We start from the raw sequence: 18,131 nt of genomic DNA on the forward strand, positions 1-18,131 counted from the left end.
ACATATCTGGGAGTTTAAATAAACAATACGTAAATACTGCTCTACGAGATTGCTTCAGCTAGCAGCTTAAAAACCCTGGCACTGTCCTTAGAAACAAATCTTCTGGTCAATGAACATCTACTTTTAACTGCTTATTTGTGCAAAAAGGGACAAACATCAAACATGTGAATACCTTCCACTGCTGGTGTGAGGACTCAGTTCCAAGTGCTTATCCATTTACATTTGTTCCTGTCATTCATTGGACTTTTGGGGGCCTAAATATGTTCAAACATTTATGAGATTCTCCAGGCACATTGGGTCTTGTGATATTTCTAGGGTCTCCAACACAGCCATTCCAGATTTCCTCAGCAGTAACCCCCAACAGTTAAAAGAATATCCTCCCTTCCTTTCACTTTGTCACAGATTTCTGATATTTTGTGAGCAGATGTGTCTAGATGCAATCAAAACAAAAAAAAGGTCAATTTGGGCCATTTCCAGGGGTCATACTTGTCCTAGGGTTTTCATCTGATCAAATAATGCTTTGGTGTAGAGTTAGAAGAGTAATTTCAAAGCTACCTGTAGCCCTTAGGCTCATTTTTAAAATTTATTATTCATTTATTTAATTTTAAATAATACTACTGTCACTACCCTTATACTCACATCAGTCTTACACTGGGGTCCACATAACAAGTATGTCCACTCTGGGGCAGAATCTCACATCTCTTCAGCTCCTGTCTGGTTTTCACCCTGCTATTCTATTTTAATCGTATGACCTAGAGGTGGGCGATATATCGAGTATACTTGATGTACCTCCATAGAGAACAGTATAACGTGAACCATGGCGACTGTAGACATGTCAGCACACAAACTTTTGTCGTTTTTGAAAAGAAAACAATTCAATGCTGTTCTTTGTTCTTCTTTTAACGAAGAAATGTCGTCAAGTTCTGATAAAACTGGCACTTTAGCAGCATCAACGCTTTCTCTTCTGCCATAATTGTGCCGGCCTCTTGGTGCTGCTTGCTTACATCACGACTCCGTTGCGCCCAAAAGTACTGCACCTCATCACTGATTGGTCCTGTCACTTTCTAACCAGGCCCAAACGGTTCAGACAGGAGCTTTGCAAGATGGATTTGCCTGTGAAAAACACACGGAAACGGGCGTATCCATGTGCTTTGCAAGATTATATTGGGTGTAAAAATGTGACACATTGGGGCGTGGGCAAGCTAATGGTAATGTCTGCTGTTGTTCCTGGGTTAAAATCCTTCCTATAGCCCCTTTCCAATGTACCCAATATTTTTCCAATATTCCCAACTCCCTCTTTTCCCAGTTCCCTGACTCTATTCACTGTGCTATCCTCTAACAACGGAATAAAAAGGCCCTAAAAAATTAAAAATCAAATATACCAGACTTCCCCTCTCTGCAGGATGCGTTGATGCAAAATTGGAAAAAACTATGGATTTAAATAAGTCAAAAATGAGAGTGAAATGGCAAGTCTGATTGCTAAGTGGGCAACACCAAGGAATCCTGCAGCGCCCTCTTTTCTGCTGCTTAACAGGATGAGTCAAGCCTCAGACATGCCTATTAACCACAGACAGACAGTGAGCTCATGGGAAAAGAAACAACACTGTTAGGATTTACCATGGTGCACAGAGACAGTCATGTAAAACATCCATGTCTGATTTGATCAGTGGTCTGTAAGCTTATTTGATTGAGAAGCACTTGATATGGTTAATCACAATGATATTCTCAAATATTTCCATTTCATCTAGAGCGCTGGCATGGATGTTAAATTTAATGGTGTATTGTCTGGCAACATCAAATCTACAATGGAGTACCACAAGGGTATACTCTATCATTTAGTCCTTATATCACTGTTCGTCTACAAGTGTGCCAAACGCAAATGCATGCTGGTGATGCTGTTAAATATACATGCAGTAAAAACAAAAAACAAAAAATAGTGGACGTAGCAACTACAGAGTTAACAATTGCCATTGAAAGGATAACAGTGGCGTGACCAGTCATGTCTTAGCTTTAGCATCTACAAAATAAGACAGAATTTGTGTTCTCCTCCAAAAAAAAAACATTTTTATTAAGGTTAAGAATACTAATATAGTACATGACTTGTCCACTTACAAGTCAAAAAGTGTTTTAAACCACCAATAGTACAATTTGACTAAATTTTAGACACATTAAAGACCATCCAATGGATGCTGCTAGGACCTTCATGCAGGCTATGATTTTTCCCCACGTTATGTTGTTTCTGGTTATAAAACCATTTATTTTGTCATAAAGTTAATCACTGTAGCGATCCTTTCTGTAAAGTTATCTGGCATGTATAGTGAAACGGGAGTGTCTGACATGAAAAGCGAAGCATGTCTGTGCATCTGCAGGACAAGACTGAGCTCAGAGTATACAGCAGTTTGCTGGCTATTTACCAAGTCCATGTCCCCATGTGCTCTCTGCTCAGCAAGCTTTATTAACACGAACTACAGGGACATCTGCCCCAGCCTATATCAGCTCAGTTCACACCCTCTAAAATGATCCCTCATTGGTCATCTTCCTCTTTTCTTTCAAAATGAATCGTTTTATGTGACACACTCCGTTCATCTGGATTCCATCACATTCTTTGGCATGTGATGGGATAAAAAGGCCACAGTTATTTGAAATGTAATTAGTTTGTGGTTTGTGGAGATAGGACTAAGAGCTCTGTGTTTCCCATTTTTAATGTTTTGTAAGGATAAGCAGAAAGCAATGAACACCCCCAGCTACATATCGGGCTGGGTGACATGGACAAAAAAAATATATTTTTATATTTTTTAGCTGAATGGCAATATCAAGAAATGCAAGAATTCTAAACTAAGCTTTTAAGACACATCGGCATCTGACTGCAGGAGCGGGGGAGCAAACCCCTGAGCTTCCAGCAGAGAGACAATCAACTCTACCCCTGAACCACAGCTGCATCTGTTGCGGTTATTTTAAACGTTGACACTGACCCGACTCTTCACAGTCAGTGGATCTCTAGGGTCAAGAACTTTGATTTTTGTTGCTGTGTGTTCAAACAGTAATGAAATCCTTTGATTGTCACCAATAATATAAATGTTCCTACTTAAAATGTATAAATATAATTTCCTATTCAGATTTAACACCTAAAATAGATCATCTTTTTGTCACTAAGCATATTACTGTAAGTGGTTATAACTGTGAGCAATATTTTTACTGAATACGAGGCCTGATCAAAAGAGCTTCAACATAAACTCAAACCACATAAATGCTATTAGCTAACATTTTATCTCATTTTAAAACATATTAATAGATCAATATATCTTAACATGTCAAGTATTTCCCAACCATATCCCACCCACACTTATGTACATTTCATCATAAGCAAACACCTCAGCCCTCAGGTTATTGGATTGGGTGTAGAAAACTTGAGAAATCCTCCAACATTCAGCCAACAGTAGCTCTCCCTCTGTCACACAGATTCTTAATCTCATTTAAACTCTTAATAAGAGCAGAGGAGGTGTAATAGGCAGGTAAACAAATTGAACCCAGCAGGGCCCGATGGCAGACAGAGGCCCTCAGTGTGTTTCCAGGGATTAGAGGAGATTTAGAGCAAAGCAGAGGATCACAGAGAGCAGGTGAAGAGAAGATCCTCACCATGCAGCTGATCTACTGTACACCAGCCAAACGTTTAATTCCCTACTACAGAGGGAGGGAGGAGGAGGGCCTGCAGGAGCTCCTTAACACCAACAGTATCACCTTTCATGCTTCAAAAGGAAGCTCGAGTAAAACTATGCAGCTGTGTGCTCTATTTGAGGAAGCTGCCAAACCCTGCACCGTCACTGCAAACGACATCAAAGGTGGAGGACTCGGGCACAAACCGCACGCCAAACACACTCAGAATCACTCCTGGTAGCAGCTTCATTCCTCAAACAGATACATCTGCAGCTCTGATGGTGCTTATGTCTTTATTTGACATGACAGCTATTCATGAAGCTCATGGGGTGTTAATATTTGTTATTGTAAACACACTCATGGCAAGCGAGAAGACTGTAAGGTATGGAGTCAACAGACTGAGTCAATTGTCAGGTACCTGAGGCAGAGACAATGCTTAGGTACTATACTTTTTAGAGTTTACCATATATTAAGAATAATCAAACAACACGAACAATATGCATCTGTTTGAGTTTTAAGTCCCATGTACAGCCTTTAAATCCTACCATTTTGTAAGGTACATCAATATGTTATTGCAACAGCTATGCAGTATAATATTTAATTTCATTTATTTTATTTAGACTACTAGTAGGATGACACAGGGAGCCTGACATTGATTTGATTGATCTCGAGATAACAGGCAGTTTTTCCCTCTTTTTCTTAGCATTGTTCTGATTCCAATAGCCTACTAATATCGGAAATTGGTCCAATACCTCTGAAATGCAGGTATTGGTATCAGTGTGCATACATGTTTATGCACCAATCCGATAAAGTTTTATTTTAAACCCATTCCAGTGGCACGATCATATGACTAGAAGTGACTTTAACCCACGGGCGCAAGTGGCCGAGTGGTTAAGGTGCACGCCCCATGCATGCAGACGGACTGGGTTCGAATCCGGCCTAAGGCCCCTTACCGTATGTCTCTCCCACGGCTCTCATCCCTGTCTCTCTATCCACTATCCTCCTCTATCAAATAAAGGCACAAAAATGACCAAAATAAACCTATAAAAAAAGAAGAAGTGACTTTAAACCATAAATCCTAGCCTCTAACTTTTTTCCTCTTGAAGCTTGCCTTTGGGCAGTTCCACTGATGCTATCTATGCCTTCAATGTCCATACGGAATTATTTCTCGTGAGCCTGGAACTCGAGTCACTTCTAGGGGATTTAAATGATTAAATCCACACAAGTAGATCTGATATTGAACATTTCCCAGAATGCTTTTGAGGGGCTGACAACCAATGGCAGGCTGTTCCATGATCACGCCATGCTGTATCAAGCTTTGCATGCTGAAACGCCTGATCATTATGGAGACAGCCTGAGTGGCATATAATGGAGAAAAGACAGAGAGAGCCTGTGATGTGGCTCTGTGTCATTGTTATTTTAATATTCTGCAGAGGCTGAACATTCGATTCTATTTGGTTCCGAGTTCATTGTAGGGTTAAATAATGAGGCAGTTTTCCACAGCACAGTCGGTCCAAAAAGTTTATATCCATATCGGTTCTGTACATGGTAGCAGCCAAACCCCAACACTCTGGTATAAGAATCAGGAAGAAAAAATGGTACTGGAACATTTTGACTTTCTTTGTAACTAACCAACCATTGGATTAGTCAATGTGCTGGTGTAATTTCAGCTGAGTAAGCTGTTCCTTTATGGACTCTTTGAAATGTGCAGAATGTACATCCAATTTAGCTAAATTAGCCAGTTTTGGGTGTCTGGGGTTAATTTACTGAGAAAAGGGAGGCTAACATTGTTAAATATAGCCTCTGGTGACTAGTAGTAGGGTGAAGTAGTCACAAAAAAAGCATTGTTCAATGGCTCAGTTCAACAGCTGATATCTTGCCTGGATTAACGAGCTAGGTGACTTCAATTAGCACATAACCTCTAATGCTAGGTGTGGTCAGAGATGTTGAAGACTTAAGACTGATCTGTGACAAACTGTACTAGGTAAAAAATGTTTTGGCGATGCAGTGTTTGGCTTGCACAATTCAAGGGTTGCTGTTATGCTTTATCTATTATCTTTAATCCTAAAGTATAACATCATGGTGGTGATGGATTTTTTAAGCATAGTAAAATGATGACAAATCATCTGGAGGTGTGTAATGTTCACTGAGACTAATGCTGTCATCATTTAAGAGGAAGCTTGCTGAGCTGGAATGAGGAGGGGCAGTGTACCGTACACTAGGGCGCGTGGCTCATTTTATCTCTGCATGATCGCAGGAAGTTGTCTGTTTGTTTGCTGTTTAGTGAACAGATGCATACAGGCACACACACACTGATGATAATATGAGCTGTACTATCATGGAAACACAGGAAATACAGCGCCAGTTCGCAAACTGTTTGTTCTTATCTGTTAAATTAAGGCCCCAGTTACTCTGAGACCAACAGCACACATTTGAAAAAGGATACCAGAAAAGCCTAATATAGTTAAGAGAAGTTATTTGTTCCAGAAACAGCAGTTACTTCCTTCTCTTTAAAGCTGAAAGACTCCACTGTCAAAGGCTTTGTCTAAAAAATTAAAATCAAACTAACAGATGAGTGCAGACGGCTGGAAACTCTAGGACAACTGGTGGCTTTAGAAGGAGCAATGCACCTTTTGTAGTATAAACTCATACTTCAGAAACATTCTATCATACATACTCATGCACGTTTATCTCATTAGCCTCTTAGTGGTACACAAACTATACACACTTTTATAAAAGCATAAAGTTAAGTTTAATAAACCTGAAACAATCTAAATAAACATTTTTGTTTGTCTGAAAAAGTCCCCGATTGGCAGCTTATTTGACTTTTTGTTCTCTCTGTAGAGATATAAATACTTTATTTAATCTGACATTTTAATGCTGAACATATGTTGAATGTTGTCTTCTACATTTCATCTGATGTTTCCAATTTTCTCTAGTTAGTATGTGTGCACATCTTTAAGCTGTGATGAAGATCTTTAGGATTATAATATTAAATCTACACAAGTATACAAGCGCTGATGACTGGAGGAGTCAGAACATGTTTGTAGCATTCATTCCTTAATGTTTACAAGATAGTCTTGTGGAGCACATAGGACTAAACATACTGTGTTTACAGAGATGTTCATATCCATCAAGCACAGCCAGTGGCCACTTCAGCCAGACTAAACTCTTCACTGTCAAGGCTGACATATAAAAGCCTTCCATTAAGCTGTTTACTCATGAATTTCAGCTTTATGCACGTAATAATGCCAGTTTCACTTTTCAGCATGATGTCTTTAGATAAACTTAGAAAAAGCTGACAAATTAAAATTGATTCTTGATTTTTTACATCAAAGTGTTTGCTACTTTATCATATTTTATACATTTCAAACACTTCAAATGCCCTTTTTGGTTGTGCTGAAAGAATGAAAGGACAAAGCTAGACAGTGTCTGTCACTGCTGATGAGAAGGATAAAAACTGTAATGTAAATATGTTTTAAGTTACTGTATTATTTCACATATTCATGTTCATAAACGGTGTTTCTTTCATGCTGGCAGAAGTATGAAGCCATGGGCATTTCTGAGTGAATATTTATACACAAATCTCTTACGGGTTTTGGATAGTTGAAGCACTATGAGGCTGTCTCTTTGACTTTGAAAGGATTAGCTGCTCCAGGAATTCCTCTCAGATGAAATCACTGCGTTTCGGCTTATTTTGCTGAACATGATATCAAAATCACAGCCTAGCACTGTCGAAGTGTTGGGCACATTTTGTGTAACTAGAAAATTAACAGGACTATAAATTATTTTATCAATAAAATGAAAGACAGGAAGAAAATTTGAGTAATTTAACTGTTAAAGTTTGCTGTTGATTAAAAACAGTTTAACGTAACATGTTACGACTTCGGATCAAACAGCGATTTAATCACATTAACCTGATATGAAATAATAAAACATCTCTGCTCTTGGCAAACAAACTATGTCTTTATGAAAGCAGATGAACCGGTTTCACTGTCTAACACAAACACAGAAAAGAGGAGCAGCCTCACAAAACAAGATCTCACACAGAAACTATTTAGTGAGGCTCAGAGACACAGAAAAACAAAAGGTAGAGGCACACCTGTGTTAAAGCTGCCTGAGGCTCTCACGCTTTGACTGGCCAGTGCCATCGAGGTGAAGGTTACCTGTTCTGTTTCTATTTAAAGATATAGCACACAATTTTTCTGGAGAGGGTGAATCCTCAAAGAACAGAGAGGAAAAGTGTAGATCAGTCCTGTAGATAAGGTTGTATCAAATGTTTATTCTTTTTGAAACCACATGCTTTAAAAGATAGATTATCAGCTGTTTTTATGTCCGATAGTACCAAAAGTACCAAAATTCTGAAAAAACAAAACAAAACAAAACAAAACAAAACAAAACAGATATGCAGTCATATTTTTACTCAATGCTGCTGTAAGCAGAGAAAGAGAGAAATGGTGTGCAGTGACCATTCAACATTGAGATAAAGAAGAGGGAGCACAGCTACTTACAAACAAAGTGGTGATACAGAGAAAGTAGATGTTATTTTATGAATGTTTCACAGAACTCATGCATTAAAGAAAACTGATACCGATATATCGGTTGGTTGGTTACTTATCCAATCATATCGATAGAAAGTAAAACATCAATCTACATCACCACCTTTAAGCTGTACTTTTATTATGAAATTCCTCCTGCATGCCTGCTGACAGTTTCTGCCCATTTTGCACTCCTCAACAAGCTAGCAGTAGCAACAGCTTACCTTATTTTTCTGACTATGTCAGCATTTTTTATCCCTATACAACCACCTTATGAGATTAATTATAGACATAAATCATGTTTCATACCTCCTTTGATACACTGATTGATGTCCACATCTCATGATAGATTTATAATTAAAATATAAGCTGTGCGAACTTGACGTGGTTAAAGTAGCACAGCTGCTCTCTTTGTGTCCCCCCCTTTCTCTTTTGTCATGAGGCTGCTTATAAAAAGAAGCTGTCCATTAATATATAACTTCGTCCTAACCTCTTATCAAAATCAAGATTGCAGTACACCTAAAATAATGTAAATACAAAACTGTAACATCATAGGCAACAGATTTAATCTCATTAAAATCTCATAATGTATTGAAAAACTACAAATAGACAATATTCCACATGAATAGGCACTTTTAAAGTATGAAGGGCTGATATGGAGCATAAATAACTATTCGAGTCCACACAGATGTATATGTGTTTGAGAAAAAATCTAAAACAGGAAAATGGAGGCCAAAAGACTTGATCATAACTATGACAAGTTGCAGTAAAAGTAGCCAACATATCGGTGCTTTAAAGTGGTCAGAGTACTTGAGGAAATAAATGTTATTTAAAATATTTGCTGTGAAAAAATCAACATGTAACACAGATGTCCATATTATGTTTTTAATTCAGAGGTAATCAGGGGCCCTCAATTTAAGAATAATTTTGGTGCCATTAAAAATATTAGCAACATAACAGAATATTAATGTTGGGAAATGCAGGTCTTTGTTCATTTTGTAGTTTTTATTAACTACAGAAACTTCCAGCAATTAAATTGCCAAAACTAGCCAATTTTTTTTCATTAACTGTGTAAATTTGAGCATTAAAACATTTAATATTGATCTTAGACTCCAATACGGTTGGATGTCAAAAGTATGAAGAGTACAATATAGAAATTCAGATTCTGGTATCATGTCAACTATACCTGTAGAGATAAGTTCATTACCTGTACAGTTTTCTTAATTCGATGAGAGGGCCCTGGGTATTCAGCAGAGTACAGGTCTGTCAGAAAGAGCGAGTTTATCAGCGTTGATTTCCCCAGTCCAGATTCCCCTGTAAGACAAAGACGGAGCAAAAAGTGAGTGGGTGTGAGTGAGCTCGAGAGATGCATTTCACGCCATACTCGTTTTCTAATCCTCTTTAACATGCCAGACTGAGACACAACATGACACAATCTCCAGATGTTTATCGACCCCATTCCTAATGTTTGACATTCTTCACATTCAAACCTTTCTTCAGGTCAGGAAACTGCTCCCTTTAACCTTCTTTTTCATAACAGGCGAGTGTTAGCACCCGGGAGACGAAGGAAAAGACAGAAGGGGAGGAAGGTTTGTCCTCCCAAATTCTTTTCCTGTCTGCATTTCAGGAATCTAATCAGGGAATCATGGGAAGGGAGGAGAGGGGAAGGACAATTTCGTGAGTTTTTAGTCCAACCAAGGAATGAAGACAGAAATCAAAAGAAGAGAGCTCATTGTGCTGGAAGAAATCTGAGGCATGAGGAGCAAGCAGACGACTGTCGCTTTGAATCACTCCATTAAACTTAGTTTATATGGAGGAAGAAAGAGAAATTATCATCACATGACAGCCTTTAGTTTGGTGTTAAAGAGAGTTCTGTTATCTTTTTAATGGGACATTTATGACCAAACATATAACACTGATTAAGTAATTTCTAGAAGATTTCTTCAGCAGGCATTTGTAGGGCAGACAGTTATGGCAGCAACATAATCCTTTGTTTCATAAAAAAGCCTCTTATGCATCAACAAAGGTCTGTTTTAATAGGGATTTCTTCAGTGATGTTATCAGACACAAACAAGAGCATTAGAAAACAATCAGAGCCTGTAAGTGACTAAACAAACAGTTTAAATGGGCACATGCTGATTGGTCAACTTTATTAGTCAACCCTAATGGTCAACTGTTATGCAAAGTGACAAATCTGATCATTGTATTGCACCTTCAGCCAATTACTCCTTGTAAAATTTTTTAAAATTTTGGATAAAGGTAAATTATGAGAATTTTTGCACAGAAACATCTAAGATAATACTAGTCTGTGTCTTGTCCACTATGGCAAACACAACCTCCTTATCAATGATATGCCAAAGGGCAATTGATAGAAATGTAGATTAAATCACAGTACAGCCTACTGCAATCTTAAAAGATTTTAAATATGTAGTAGACCACAGAAATCAGACAGTTTCAAACCATTTTTTGCCTCCCATAATCCTCCAAGAGCACACTAGACGACATGGTCAGACTGTGAGACCACACACCTGTTGTTTGTAACAATTTCACAGTGAAGTTTCTGGACACACAAGATCTCACAGAAACTTGCATGATTGAATGTCAAGGTTCAGAGCACATATTCTCGCGATGAATATTTTCTATAGTCTATGGTTTGAATTTAAAAATGGTAATCACAGAGAGAATCAACTGGCATTATAGGTGGCAGTGACTCTCCTCAATGTTTGCTGACAGCCAATGAAGAAGAGAAAGAAACAGGCAAAACAAAACACACAAATAAGAAACGTTAACTACAGATGCCGTAGCAGAGCAGTGGTAAGACTCACCGGCCTCTTCCTCTCCTCAACTTCACTGCGCTGATTTAAAAAAACCTCTGGATGTAAAAGCATAAGGTCGAGGACTTTACTGACGCTTATGCATTTCAAAGGCCATATGGGGTAGGCAGAAGTAGAGAACAGCGGCTACAAGTGTGTATTTAGGTGCTCTGCTAACTCTGTCAAAACGTCCAATGCTTTATTTACATGAGCTATTCTGCAAACCTCTGAAGAACATAATTTATGATTTTGCACAAATATTACACTCTTTAGCAGGTGTTCTCTCCCTCTGTATATCCACACAAAGCCTTTAACATGCTGTTTTCCAACAACTATGTGATATATACACATATTTTATTTTCATTATTAGGTTGTATTAATGTTAGGAGGAAAACAAATATTAATTTCTGTTTCTCTTATTTTGCTTTTTTAATCTGTTTTAAATTTTTTTTTAATTTTTAACACATGCTACGTTACTAAAAGCAAATCCCGAGCTGTGGCTTGATTTATCTTTTGATGTAAACGTACTGACTGATTGTGAACTCTACTTTCCAGGTGAAATCGTTACAACACAACAATCTGGCCCTGCCAGTAAAAACAAAAGCACATTTACATGATATCTTTGGTGCTTAAAGCCTTGCAAATCTTTGAAACATGAAAAACATAAAAAAAGAAACAGTGACAGTTTTGTCATGGTAACAAAAGGGACATGACTCAGGATAAAACAATAGCCTGACAACAGAAAGATGTGATTTAGCACTGAGAAGAGAAAAGGTGCAACAACGGCCAGACTAGATGTACTAAATGAAGAATGTGGCCGAGTGTCTGCCCTAAGAATCCAGGCAATATTCACTGCAACAGCAGCCACACTGATGCATGCATGTTTAGAGGAAACACAGACTCTGTTAACAGGAGTCAGTTTGCTGTGTTTGAAGGTTGAGGATTGTTAAAACAAAGAAAGTTGTAGACTCTGAGAAACTGAGAAGAGGAAAATCACACAGAGCAGTTTTTGGTGCTGCAATAATCACGAAAAATTCTGCAAGAACCTGGAGGGAGTTACAGTTGTAATCCAAAACTAGCAGCAGTGTGAGCCTGCTAAGACCGGGCCGAGAGGAAAGCAACAAGAAAGTGCTGAACAAAAGCTTCAGTGTGAGCGGGGAGGCGATCATACGGCGGGCTGGCAATGCAGCCAAAGAGCCGCTCCTGACCTTTACAAATGGTCAGGGCCAATACGGGCCACCGCTGCCAACAACTCAGACACCAAAAGCTGCATGGGCCGGGACAAGGAGGAGGGGGGTGAGATGATGAAAACATCACACAAAAGGATCCTTCATTCCACACACGCTCAGTTATAAATATTTTCCTAGGAGGGTAGAGCCACATTTATATTTCATCTCCACAGACAAGTTTCAGCCATTGTTGCTGCTCTGTGATGAAACAGGCAACACCGCCAAAGACTATTCTCCAAGGAGAAGTATACAGGGCTGAGGGTTTATGGATAACAGGGTGGCTGTGGTTTTGTTCAAACTGTGGGGGAAATACAATCGATGGAAATGTCAAATTCAATTAAGAAAGATGAGAGTGAAAAGGAACAGCAGGGGATGCAGAGACATCCAGGCCCAAATATCGGCCTGGTGTGAGGAGAGGGGAGATGAGGAGCTCTGGTTACAAGACAAATCCTAAAACCTCTGAGTTATGATGGTGGTGGGCTGGGTTGAGTGAAGATGCTGATCATAGTTGTGTAGAGCTGTGGCTGCTGGGTTGGAATGGGAGGGGGCTGTGGATATGCCACAAGACTGTTTAAGTGATCTGATTACAGCTGGTTCTGAAATATATTTACCCCTGCTGCTCTGAGTCAGACTTCCCCAACATAACAAGTCTAACCTTTTACCAACACCATAAGCAAAGTCAGATTTTAATATCAAATAATCAGAGTGAATAAATGTCTCAGAAAAAGTAATAAGGTAGCCAGAATTTTTGTGAAGTTATAGGACTCAGCCTATTATCATTTTTGTGCTGCAGTCCCCACAACCTCAGCCCCTTAAAGGGCTCTTCATCAAAATTTACTGCTGTCAGGGTACAAAAACTGACTTCTGCTTTCCTCTGTAGTTACTGTTAGGTCTGTTTTAATTAGTTCCTTATGTTTAATATTTGCTTCATTACAGGAAATATAAAATATCCATCTATTTAAAATGACATATTTGCACCAGAGTTATTAATTCAAACTGCAAGTGTCTGACTGCTATACAGGACAAGGACACAATTTCATTCTCTGAGATTAGGAAAGTACGAGCCAGAACTTAACTTGGTAATGTTTACATTGGAGCTGTCAATATAAATCAAATTAATCACAGTCAATTAAGGTCCTATACTACTTTTTTAAAATCATAAATGATCTCATGTTTTACTATCCTTTTCAGCACACTTTGGTTTGGCCACATCAGCGACTCCCTACAGCCACAGTGATGTAAAATAAGTCCACCACTGCTCCTTAATGTCTCATTTCATTTAAAAAAAAACTGGCAGACAGCTCAATGGATAAGTCAACAGTCATCTGAACCTTGTGTTATCAAATATTCCTGATGTCGGGGCAATAATATTGCTGTAGAGTCCAATAACTTCATCTTTGAAGCACAGGCAATTAGCCTATGATATTATTAGGATTACTATCAGCTGTCAGTCAGTGTTCTGGTGCTGTAATGTAAAGACAGTCATATCTTGATCAAGCGAACAACATTTCATGTCAGGATAAGGAGAAATCTGTAAGGTGTTACTGTATTATAATTTACAGAGACAGTAGAGCATTTATACCACTATTTGTTTCTCTCAGGGTTTTCTTTTTCTGATGGTGTTCTGTAGAAGTATAACCCAGGCTTGTCTCCTCATCAGTAAGTGCAACCATATTTCACAACTGTTTTTTATTCATAAAAATAAAAAGAAACTGACTGAAACATGTAGTCCAGACTGTCGACTTCTCTGTAGTGCGCATCTGTAGGAGGTCTTTCTTGTCCAAGACCTACAAATCAGAGATGCTTTCTAAATCTAAATGAGAGTCTACCCAAGACCTGAAGCTTCCTGTCAAACAGCACCTTCCCATCAGTGTGGTCAGCCATGTGCATATATGAACATCTTTTATCCTTCTTAAAATCAAAGTTGATAAATTACATTAAAAAATCACTTGTCTTTAAATGAGTGCCGATTAAGACATGAGTAACCCGACACCAGATAGACAGTTTTACATATACATTGAATGGGATATGTCTTGCATTCACATGAGCAATGACCTAGTCTGTTTGAAAAAGGCAGACAAAAAAGTGACAAAAAGTGACAAAACATATGACACAATGGGCATATGCAGCTCAATGACTACTGTTGCTACAGTCAGCGAAGCCAGTTGCTGAAACAAACCTAAGTTGGTCAGGAGAAGAGAAGAAACATCTTTTCCACCAAGAGAAGCTTTTAGTGGAGTTCTTTGCTCTTGTTGTAATAAAAAGATGCTGCCCAGTTCTGACAAAGACTGGCACTATACTGTAGCTAAATCTGAGCTAATCACTACATTGGTCACCATTGTTTACCAACTTACAGTACAATAACCATGCCTGGTCTCAGAGTGGAGCGTTCCAAGATGGATCTGTCTGATGACAGAATCCGGTCAATCCATCTAGTTTTTGAGGAAGAAATGAACTATTCAGATCAAATCTGTTCTTTGATCCAGGCCAAAAACACATTTATTTCTGCTGTAAAAATGGTTGTGTATTTGACCTCTGTGGCTACAGAAGAAGTGACTGTAGTGACAGTTTCTGGATTTGTATCACTGAACCATGTATATGGACATTTCCATTGAGCCATTAAGGGCAAACAGAGAAATTGCATTCTGCCTGATCATCATTATTGATGTGTCCAACTTTCTATTAAGCTGGGACACCTATCATTGCTAACAGCTGAGTCAGCAGAGTGGTGATCAAAGTGCTGGACTTCAGCGGAGGACGCCGTGCCAGATTCTGCTCTGATTCAGGGGCTGCGTAGCTGACCTCATTGGCATTCAGGAGCAGGTTTGAGAGTTTCCAGGAGCAGGAAATGAAGGTGAAGAAACAAGGCGTGCACTAAACTGCCCTCCCTTCTTTGTCTTCCTATTTCTGCTAAAGATACGCAGGGTAATTTTAACACAAGACAGCTGAAGAAAACTTTTTGTCCTAAGCTCATTTTCTACAGACATGAGACACAGCAAAGAAATATTTAGCCAACAGTTATAATAAAGTTTATCTAATCTGATAAACCTTGTGACATGCCCAGAGTTCTGCTGAGGGCTGTCTTTGCTGTTATTCTGGAGGCTGAATAGAAGAAGAAGCCTTTCTATTCTTAACATTTTATTAAAATGTTCCACCAGCTAATTGAATCAGTTTATATAAAGAAGCCACTCAGCATCATTCTACTCGGACATCACTCTCGCTGAGCCAGCCCGCCAAGCCGAAGGCCGTCGGCTCACTTCTCGACTGGCTCTGCAGCCAACACACTTCCTTTAAAGGAAATTTCCAGCAGCTGTGTAAACCGTGGGGGTTTATTCAAAGGCACTTCCCTCTGCATTCAAGAGGCTGGTGGAAGGGAAGCAGGAAAAGTTTGGCCTGGGAGACAGAGCCAGAGTTGGGTTAATTCATTTGACAGCCCTTCTTAGACACCAGGAGAATAATGTGCAGGTGAAATAAAAAGTGCTGTGTGTTTGTGAAAGGGAAATTCACTATTATCCTTTAAAAGCAGTGATTTTCTCTGCACCACTCTGTGTTTATGAATGGGACTTTCCCTTCAAAAGGGGGCAGGAGACAGTAAACGTTTAACAAGTCTGCAGCATGACAAAAGTGCTGTACATATATCTGTTTGCAAAGCCATCAATTTTACTCCAGCCTGTGTCAGATTTCGTCTCCTTGTTCTAAAAGCCTTCATGTTTGTGTGAAGACATTCTTTCCAACGTACAACACAGCTCATTCTGCTCTGTGTCAGCCCGCAGCAACACAAAGAGCTGCGGCTGTGCTGGACAACATCAAGGTCAGATCCTGCCAATGTGAAAATCACTGCCAAATATTGACTCTGACCAACTGATCACTCTGGCACACTTTTACTTGTTCTGTTCACAATGACATCCCCCACCACATTAACTAAAACTGTGGAGCTTACACTGAAAACAGTTAAAGGTGTTATGTGTGCAACTTTCATACTGAAAAATATTTTACTTAACCTATGTTACATGTTTTAGTTACTTAAATCAACTCAAATGTTTTGGACAGGATTCAAAGCCAGATTTTTACAGTTGTAGTGGGGCGTATCTCCTTTGCCATGACAGACACATGTTCACCATTGCTCTGGAAGCACAGGATGTTGTGTCAAAAATGCTACAAATGAATCAGGAGCTGCTAGCATTTAAATATGTAAACGGTTAAAGCCTGAATCTTTGGTCAATATACTGTATGCTAGTTGATGGTGTAATCCCATCTCATTTGGTGTAGTTCAAATGTAAAGGGATCTGGCGGCAGGTTAAGTTGTATAAAGCCTGATTTATGCTTCTGTGGCGCATTGACATTGTAGCTAGTTCAACGCTATCCGACACTAGAAAACCTCTTGGATGTATTGGTTTGTGTGTGTCTTTGAGGAAAACTTGATAATAAACACTTATTATTTTTAACATAATGATAATTTAAAGTCCTTGTAAAGTGAAATCCAAAACATGTGTCTTAACTAGGCCTGTTAATATTAACGTGTTAACGCTTGTGATTAATCTGGAAAGCTTAACGCATATAAAATAATCACGCAATTTAATCATGTGACTAAGTTTCACCACAACTTCCTCCCATAGTCCACCTGTGCGGATGTTTATGTCCCTGGGGTGAAAAGGTTAAAGGCAGATCAGACACAGCTAGCAGTGATGGGTGAGGAGACAGACCCAGGGCTGGGGGCTGGCAAATTTTGATTTCAAAAGCTACCTAATGGAAGTCTGGATGAAACAAAAGTTGTGGGTACATACTGCGGTGATGAACTGTCTTTACACCGAAGCACAACGAGTCTGAAATACCACCTCCGGGCAAAACGCATCTTTGCTAATGTTAGCAAAGACGCTAACAACAACACGAGATCAAGAATGATAGCTAATGTTGTGAATGTTAGCAAAGATGATAACAACAACACGGGATCAAGTTATGACAGCTAATGCTGCTAATGTTAGCAAAGAAGATAACAACAACACAGGATCAAGCCATAACGTCGAGCTACACCAGCGCAGCCCAGCAGACCTGAATTTGTCCCCCAAACGACAACATCTAAGCTAACTAATGCGAGAGCTAATGGGTCACCAGACACTGCAGACCACGGACATTGCTGATGACAAGGGGCTTCAAGACATCCTCCGGGTCGCCTCGGATGACCTGTACCACAGAACACCTACGAGAACGACTGTCACAAGAATCCGTGAACTGTATGACAGCTAAAAAGGCAACTAAAGTGCAGCAGCTGACCCGAGCTACATTTATTATACTGACGGTAGACACTGGACATCAGACAGCAACTTCAGCTACCTCGGTGTAACAGCACACCTGATCATTCACTTTACAGCAGAAGTTATTTTGTACCTGATGTGTTTGTCTTCTGGGCTCATTTGCAGTCTGTAAAAAATATTGCTCAGTGAATTAAGACACTCTGATTTATATACCATAAATAAGTGTAAAAACTCTCATTTGTTTAATATTTCTTCATTTAAACACCATACTTGTGCTAATTCATCTCAAATAAAAATGCGGGTAAAAGGTAGTATTTTAAATGTTAATTAATAGCTAATAATAATAATAATAATAAAAATACATTTTTTAGTAAAAAGCACTTTCAAAGTGCTGTACATAAAGTTCAAATAATGAAAATAAACATTTGATACTAATGTTTAAAAAGCTAAAAAGTTAAAACTAAAGAACTAAACTAAATAGTGATGTGAAAATGTTGCATCTGTAAACACTCACATTTGGAGCTAAAAATTACCAATGCAGGTGCCAAAGCCTAATGCTTCTGAGCTGAATCTAATGCGCCATTTTGGCATAGCCCTTAAACCTGCGCAGAGGCCTAGGCACATAAGCTGACATGCACCTCCTTT

General features: G+C 39.0%; 1 protein-coding gene across 2 annotated transcripts in view; it reads right to left on the bottom strand.

Annotated features, from left to right (window-relative positions):
* The window catches only part of sept7a (septin 7a), a 50,116-nt gene that overhangs the window by 17,621 nt on the left and 14,364 nt on the right, over nt 1-18,131 (bottom strand). For both annotated transcript variants that reach the window (XM_041808321.1, XM_041808320.1), the window contains exon 4: nt 9,400-9,506. In XM_041808321.1, coding sequence (XP_041664255.1) covers nt 9,400-9,506 — 107 coding nt within the window. The remainder of the gene's footprint in view (nt 1-9,399; nt 9,507-18,131) is intronic.

The sequence above is a fragment of the Cheilinus undulatus genome, linkage group 16 (genome assembly GCF_018320785.1).
Source record: "Cheilinus undulatus linkage group 16, ASM1832078v1, whole genome shotgun sequence".
In the NCBI taxonomy this organism is placed as follows: domain Eukaryota; kingdom Metazoa; phylum Chordata; class Actinopteri; order Labriformes; family Labridae; genus Cheilinus; species Cheilinus undulatus.